General features: G+C 41.8%; 1 protein-coding gene across 1 annotated transcript; it reads left to right on the top strand.

The window, feature by feature from the left end:
• The first annotated feature begins 527 nt into the window (after window positions 1-527).
• LOC109307103 (RNA-directed DNA polymerase homolog) lies at window positions 528-950 on the top strand. Its single transcript, XM_019530822.1, has one exon. It carries the CDS (start codon window positions 528-530, stop codon window positions 948-950), a length of 423 nt encoding a protein of 140 aa, XP_019386367.1.
• The last annotated feature ends 7,739 nt before the right edge of the window (window positions 951-8,689 follow it).

The following is an 8,689-nucleotide window of genomic DNA, read 5'->3' as shown; positions in this document are numbered from 1 at the left end:
AGCATCTATGGATGCAAGCCAGCGTTTTGGTCGCTTTACTAGCCGCAGCATCGCATTGCAGGCTCATGTTCATCTTGTGGTCAGTGATGACCCCCAAGTCTCTTTCTGCTATAGTGCTATCCAACGTAGCACTGCCGAGCCTATAAGGATGCTATATCAATCTGCTGAGGAGATGGCGTCCGGGAGAAAGTTGCCTGGGGGAGCCAGTGGACAAGAACAAAGCAGGGCCTGAGGCAGGGGTGAGGGACCTAATCGGAACCCAGGGGACACCCAGAGTAGATGACCTATTGGAGCCAAGCCGGAAGGTGGAGATACAGACCCTGATAGAGGAATTCTGAGATTCTTTAGAGAAATACCAGGAGAAGCCAGGGGAGTTTTCCACCACATTGTCACCCCACTGGGGCAAGTGGTGAGGAACCACTGGAGGAGGTTACCCTGACACTTGTGGCTAGTTGTCCGACAAGAGATCAACCAGATGAAAAAAACAAGGGATTATCGAAGAGTCCCGAAGTCCCTGGCGGAGTCCTATGGTAGTGGTACCAAAGCCAGATGGATCGATCCGGCTATGCATAAATTACCGGAAACTTAATGAAATTGCTAGTTTCGATGCGTTCCCAATGTCACAAATCGATGACCTGCTGGAAAGGATAGGCCAGGCCCAATTCATCTCAATGCTAGACCTCACAAAAGGCTATTGGCAGATCCCTGTGGCAAAAGAGGATAAGGAAAAGACCGCCTTTGGGACCCCATGGGGGCTTTTTCAGTTCGAGAGGATGCCTTTTGGACTACATGGGGCTGCAGCATCCTTCCAACAATTGATGGAGCAGGTACTGGCCTCGCATCAAAATTATGCGGTGGCATGCGTAGACGATATCATTGTCTTCTCTCCCAACTGGGAAAAAACCAAGTCATTCCAGCATGGTACTTTCAACAGGTACTTCCTTGGGTAACAATCACTTCCTCCCTATGTTTATTTCTTTAAGATCCAAATCGTGGCAGGCGGGAAACCTGAGGATAGTGGGGTACTCCATGGATACGCTAACATGCACCATTAGTGGGTATAATGGTAAATAATTTATAACACTGGTTAGAAGTAGGGCTAGTTAAAAAATAGTAAGCACTGTTAATGGAAAAAAAAATGAATGGAATTAAAAAAATTCTAGTCAAGCTCTTTACCCACTATATCATAATGAAAGAAAATTTCTTGGTTTAGATGCATGTTCCTATTTTTGGATTTAGTCATGTTCCTGTTTTTGGATTTTGGCCCAGTCCATTTCTGATTCTATTATCTATTTTTAAATTTGGAGAGAGACACAGAAGGAAAAATGGAAGTAAAAAAAAGAAGAGAACCCCAAAAGAAAGATAACATCCTTTTAAAAAATTGATAGTTCTTAATAAATGTTGGTGGAAAATTTTACATTTCAAAAAATGTTCAGTTAGAAAAATCTGTATCAGTACTACTAAAATCAGCTATGATGTGGGCAAAAATATGTAAATGCTGGCTGGTAAGAATGAAACTCATGCAGAAAAATGCTCTGAGGACTATGTATAGATGTTGAGAGCTTTCATGAGACTTCAATGATGCTTGTCTTATTCTGGTTCTCAGCATATGGCTTAATGTCATCTAAATGCAGTTAAGCCTTCTTGTTATGTTAGTCTCAGGGATTTGCCAAGAGGGGACCACCAATTATGCCAACTTACATAGTAGTTTTGAATATTTCCCAGTAAGAAACTAAATTCAAACCAAAGTTTCACATGTGCTCTGAAATAGAACTCAACTCTGTTAAAAAGACAGACTAACATTTTAACCTCTAACAGAATTAACTTTGGTTTGAATTTTGTGTCACTCACAAAGTAGCATTATTAAGTGTCATATACAGAAAAGTCTATCTTTTTACACTGCTAGAGTTAACTGAAGAGTTAACTTGGACTTTCCCTGCCTGATGGTTCCTATCCACTTTCAAAATTCTCTCAGGCAAATCCAGTGGGATTGTAATCTAGGTCTAGGTGCCCAGCATGGGGTAAGGTAAGAGTATGGATGGTATTTTCACTCACACACTGGCCAGGTGTAGAAGAAACAAGGGGTGTGTGTGCATGACACTTTAGAGCAGGCTAAATGCTTTTGCACTGCTTTAATGGTGTTGGTGTTTGCACGCTTCAGTGGTGTATTGCGCATTTAATTCCAGCTGCTGTAGGACTTTCAGCAGTGTAATGCACCTTAAATGACTTGAGGCACAGCAAATGCTGCCCCTATAGCCACAGAACAAAGTACCAGGCTCTGTGTGGCCCTGCAGGCAGCCTGGCAGCAGCCTGGGAAGGCAGGCTCCACCCAAGAAAAGTGTCAAGACTGATTTCCTCCTCTCCCTCCCGGAGCCTGCCTGTCTGCATGAGCTGCATTTGGGCCCAGTACTTCCCTCCTGGTAATTAGGAGTGACTGTCCAGGGAGGATGGATAAGTTCTCCTCCGGTTTTTACTGGAGAAGAATCCTAGAACAGCTCAGTTTTACTGAATAGGTAAACTGGATACATCCCCAGAAATTCTGCAACCCACAAGAATGTGTTGGTACTGTAAACACACAGCACCAGAGAGGACAAACATTTTAAATAAGGCTTTGCAGAGTAGCTAGGGTATAGAAATTTAGGTACTCGGTCCATGATGCTAGGCAGCCAAATAACTCTACAGTGAAGACCTGAAGCATAATTCTGTTAAACGAGCCCTAAAAGCAGCCTTTGTGGTGTTGCAGCTTATTCCAGATGGCTCTCACACCAAGAGGACCACCTCAGGTACTGTGCAAAATCAAGATGCTCCTCACTGATAACTGTTTGCCAGTCAGAAAATTTACCTTTCATTCCTTCTTTTTGTTTTCTGTCTCTTAGCTAGTTTTTTATCCATGACAATACTTTGCCTCTTACTTCATGATTACTTAGTTTCCTTAGCAGCCTCTTGGGAGGGACTTCATCAAAGACTTTAAAAAATCCAAATAATTATATCAGATATTTTTCTTTTATCCACTCTTATTTTGACACACTTAGAGATTACAGTGGGAAACTGGGATCATCAACTGAAACTTGAGTTAGTATCATGAGTGTCTTTAGACATGCTCCAGGGTGAGGAGTGGAGGGGGTGTTTTAATTGGAGCAGCTCTCGGGAGCTGCTCTAATTAAAATGCTCACAGCATCTTGTGTATTCAGTGTCCTGCATTGGTGACGCATAGAGGGTGCACGTGGGTACACATGCACCCCCTGAGATTGGCGGAGCATCCCCTGAGAGAAGCCCTGCTGGTGGTGCCTGCAGGCGGTTGCCGCTTGCCACCTCCCGCCTTGCTGCTGCCACTGGTGCCAGTGTCTGTGGGTTGTTGCCAATCGCCGCTGGCCACCGCTGATACTGCCGGCAGTGTCTGCGGGTGGTCCCTGACCCTGCTGGTCAGTGCTCACCACCTCTTTTTCTCCCCCACTACCTGTGGGTGGTCCTTATCTGACCCCCCCCCCCCCCCACTACCACCACCTTTGTGGCCACTGGCAGGAGTTCCCCACTTGCCGCCACTGCTGCCTGTGGGCAGTCGCCATGCCCCGCCCCAGCCTTTGGAGACGCGTGTTGTTCATGGTGTCCTGTGCTTAGAAATGACATGGGGGCACTTCAAAATGAGCTTTAATTAAAATGCAGAGATGTTGATACACATGATGCTGAGGCTGCTGGAGCATTCAAATTAGAATGCTCCAGCGGACTCAATTAATTGAGTCTGCCCCATCAAACTAGCATGTTTCAGAGCTGGCATCAGGTACATGCATAGGTGCCCAGTAGCCAGATGACAATGTCTTTACTAGAGTTTACATGATGCATAACTAGTGATTTAATTAATCACTTATTAAATAATTCTTTTTACCTTTTTCCATTTTAGTGTTTTGTAGAAAGAAGAAAAATAGTGATAGAAGTAATTTATTGAAATGAAAATAAATATAAAATACTCAGGGATTTTTTTAAGTCAGAGGTTGACAGCAACTTTTGTCAAACCAAACTTTAGCTAGTGACATCTTCACTGTTGGTTTTTAATTTTCTCTACTCCATTCATTCGCTCAATTTCTTTCTCAGTTTTTCTGTCTCTGTCTCTCTTTTGTGGCTGTAGAACTCGGGGCCTCTAAATGGGGAAAAGATAATGGTTTACAATCAATGCTCATGGACCAGACAGCTAATCTGAACTTAACCAAAAAGTCAATATTTAGCTGTACCTTATCAGTGAAGAAATGTCAAGCACAGAGGTAGACGCGAACAAATTTCCAACTGATTTCTCCTTCTTTTGCCTCCGTGTTCAAAGCTGCAAGTAAGAATTTCAGCATCTGATAAGACAAAACTGCCTTTGAGGAAAAAACGTAACAAATGACAAACTTGCTGCGGCAGAGACCAGAGTTTATGAAGTGAAAACTCACGTCAAAAATTCATTCTAATCTCTTCTCACACATTCCATTGGTCACCTTCCAGTCTGTGTGATGCTAACAGTTGATAGTTAAACGCTGCAGGCAGTCTTTTAGAGATAGCAACAGGAAATGTTTTCTTGCCAAGTGAAATCATAATTTGTTGCCACCCAAAACAATTGACACAAATCACCTGAATTCTAAAATTGCTAAGGGTTTTAATATACGTGTGAGGCACTGACTGGGAATAGCGTGGTTGTGCAAGGCAGGTTTCCACACTTAACTTGGCTTTTGTGATTAAATCCTAGTTTTCAGTCATGGAAACATTTCATTTATCAAGCTAAAATGAATGCCCCTTTACCAATGATTGCTATTCATGCAGCTTGTATCTGGTACATAGATTCTTTCCTTAAAGCTGAATTAATGTATTTAAACCAGGGATGAATTGAACCCTTTGGCTGGGAATAAGAAGTCTTTGGTTTATTCCCAGCTCTGCCATTCGATTTTTGTGATCTTCTGGCTTCATTTCATATAGCTCTCCAGCGTAATAATTGAACCCTGTGCAGACAGGGTTCTCTTGGGCCCCTGGCAAGTAAAACTGAATGGCTGTGAAGAAGCCTTCCCAAAGGAAGGCTACAGGGCTCAAGTAGTTTCTACTAGTGTCATAGTCTACTCTTGTGGGTGGGATAGATTGTGGGACTGAAACATGTAATTTTGGAACTTTTAACATTTTTCTGCTAGAAGACTGTGATGAGCCAGAGGATTTAAAGGTGGCAACAAATCACCATGTACAGTGAAAATATTAAATAACTCATTGATAAAGATGGAGTCAAAAGAAGTACATACCTTTTGTAGCCTGAACCAGACATGTAGTAGCAATATGACCTCAGAATGCTCCTGAGAACTTCATGATGGCTTCTTTATGGACAAGAAATTTTTAACATGGAAAGAAATTACTGTATCTGGGTACTCGGAGAAGATCTCAACTGAATAGAGAGATGAGACCGTGACAGCTCATTCTATTCTTGTTGGGCATTTTGGGTAGAAGCACAGTGGCATTAGGAGGGTGCCTGTGGCCTGTGATCCTCAGATGTCTATAAAATGTTTTGTCTGCGAAGGACTTTACTGAATGTATAAAAAAAAGTGGGGGGGGGCCTTCCTCAGAATTTAATCATAATTAATTTTTGAGTTGTAAGAACGTTAATATTCTCTGCTTTTCCCTCAGGCATGTGATAAATGACAGAATCTATGATATGCTGAATTGGTTGAAACAGATCAAAATCTAGGTGAAGCCTAAGTGAGAGCGGAATCCTAAGAACCACATTTAAATGTTTAATATAATTTCTGGTGACACCTCAGGGCTTAATTTTTTTGCTACTCTTAGCAAGATTGATGCAACCCCTGATTACAACAGCTCTGGCCACCCTTTTCTCATATGCTCAAATCAAATTGTATGGGTAGATCTTTGCTTCCTAGCTTTCAAAGTCCCAGTGTTTCATTTGCTTTTCACAGCAGGCCAGTGCCAGTTCTAGAGTTGTAAAAGTCCTCTCTGTTTGTGGCAGACAAAGGGTATGATATGCCCCTCAGTGGAAATTTTATGAAACACACAAACAAAAGAACACTGGGGGACGCAAACAAAAATCTTCTTGAATATACCACTAATGCTCTTTTCCCCGCTCCTTGTGCTGTGTGAAAGCTTCCTGGTTGGAACTGTGTAAGCATTTTTTTTTTTTTTTAATAAAATCTTGGAAACTTAGACATGCTAAGTGTTGCTATTCTTCAGTTGTTTTTTCTGATTTTTCCATTTGTAAAAATCCTGCCCAAAAGTCAAAAAGTAAGAGTACGTTCGCATGATGATCACACACTAAAGAACTAACAGTAGATTTTTTTTAAGAGTATGATTTCAAACTTTAGAATATAACAAATAGTACTCTTAAAACATTTAATAATCTTTTCATCCTGATAACCTCAAACAGCTCACTGCACAGAAATTATTACTACAACTTTTGTAAAACTGTGCCGTTTCCTAAATATCTGGCAGTCTGCTTTGCTGCTGAGGCAGCTCCCATTTCATGCTCAGTTCATGAGGAACTTGCTACAAAAAAGGTACATCCTATGGCTCTTATGGAAGCTTTGCTTGCATTTGGCTTTGATCTTAATATAACATGAAAGCTGTTCTGAAAGATGGCATATAGCTGCCCTTTTTGTTCATGGGAAAACATTACAGCCATATAAATCACATGGTACATTTTCTGTTTTCTGATTGGATAACCAAACCCTTATAAACAAGGCCAGTGGCTAAAATGCTCCTTTGGATTCTGATTCTTCCAAGGGAAGGGTGGGAAGTGTTTGTAGGGGAAATTTCAGTGATCAGCAAGTCTGACTATTTAATTCTTTCATATATGTAGACCCACATTTTTAAAAGCAAATGGCTTTCTAGATGACCAAAAGATAGAAGACAAATTAGATTAATTAGCCTCTTGACAGACATTACACCACTTTCCTTTTGTCACAGTAATCACCATATTCGGTAACTTTCTTCTTGCATTGGCTTGATGCTAATTTCTTCTGCTGCATCACAAGTTTCTCCTGATTGGGGGATAGGGCGCTGGGAGGAATGGGAGGTGAGAGGAATGCTTCTTTTCTTCAGCAATTTGTGTAACTGTAAGACAGCTGTGGGTCTTTCAGGTAGCGGGCAATGGTCTAGCTGAAAGGTCATGTTTGCAAGACCAATGGCAAGTACAGAGGTGGTTCCAAAGAGCAGTTACTTCAGGCCAGTGAATTTACTTTGCTATATATTTGGGGGTTGAAATGTATTCAGGAAGTCCAAACAGGGGGCTGCTTATGCCCAGGAGCCCTGATCAAGGACCAGGACCTGACTTTGCCTGGCACTATGTGGACACAGAACAACACAAAGTGCTTGGCCAGACACAGCATGTAATCTAGGAATAAGACAAGAAAAAAGAGGTGTGCACAATCATACATGACTTGAGAGCACAAAAAGAGAGCCAGTATTGCTCAGCTTGGTAGGCAGGGAATTTGGCATACCACTAGCCTGCCAGATAAGCTTCTGTAGGTTACATGGCAGCAGGAGAGTATTCAGGAGGAGTTTGAAGGAGAATAAAGTGATAGCTTCATTCATAGAAATTTCCTCCAAAATGTGAGGGGCAGCATAGAAAAAACCTTCAAGGTGCTTGTTTGAAAATATAATTAGTAGGTAATTGGAGGTTGCCCTCATTAACCAATTAGAAGTAGGAGTATGCCTCTGGGGAGATGGGTAGGATGAGAATGAACTGTGAAGGACCTTGAGAGTTGAGACACGCAGCTTATGTCTGTAGTAGAGTAGGGGAGGCCAGTGGAAGAATGCAAAGAAAAGATGATATAATCATATCAGGAAACAAAGGAAAGTATCTTTTGAGCAAGGTTCTGAGTGGATGATTGTCAAAGCCAGAGAGGATTCAGTGGTGATGAGAACCTGAAGGAGAGTTTTATTAGGGTGGATTTGCATAAGAAAGGCTGTACAGGGATACCTCGTTTTATTGCGCTTCGCTTTATTGCGCTTTGCAGATCTTGCATTTTTTACAAATTGAAGGTTTTGTGGTTTTTTACAAATTGAAGGTTGAGCAAGTCTATCGGCGCCAGTTTTCCATCAGCGCCGTTTTTCCAACAGCATTTGCTCACTTTGTGTCTCTGTGTCACACATTTTGGTAATTCTCACAATATTTCAAACTTTTTCATTATTATTATATTTGTTATGGTGATCTGTGATCTTTGATGTTACTATTGCAATTGTTTTGGGGCACCACGAACCGCGCCCATATAAGACGGTGAACTTAATCGATTATATGTTGTGTGTGTTCTGACTGCTCCACCAACCGGCCGTTTCCCCCCCATGTCTCTCCCTCTCCTCGGGCCTTCCTATTCCCTGAGACGCAACAATATTGAAATTAGGCCAATTAATAACCCTACAATGGCCTCTAAGTGTTCAAGTGAAAGGAAGAGTCGCACGTCTCTCACTTTAAATCAAAAGCTAGAAATGATTAAGCTTAGTGAGAAAGGCATGTTGAAAGCTGAGATTGGCGCAAGAGGCCTAGCTTTCAGCCTAACAGTTAGCCAAGTTGTGAATGCAAAGGAAAAGTTCTTGAAGGAAATTAAAAGTGCTACTCCAGTGAACACATGAATGATAAGAAAGCGAAACAGCCTTATTGCTGATATGGAGAAAGTTTTAGTGGTCTGGATAGATCAAACCAGCCACAACATTCCCTTAAGCCAAAGCCTAA

Source organism: Crocodylus porosus, unplaced genomic scaffold (genome assembly GCF_001723895.1).
Source record: "Crocodylus porosus isolate Cpor-Errol unplaced genomic scaffold, CroPor_comp1, whole genome shotgun sequence".
Lineage (NCBI taxonomy): Eukaryota > Metazoa > Chordata > Crocodylia > Crocodylidae > Crocodylus > Crocodylus porosus.
This window is presented reverse-complemented; position numbering and strand designations above follow the sequence as displayed.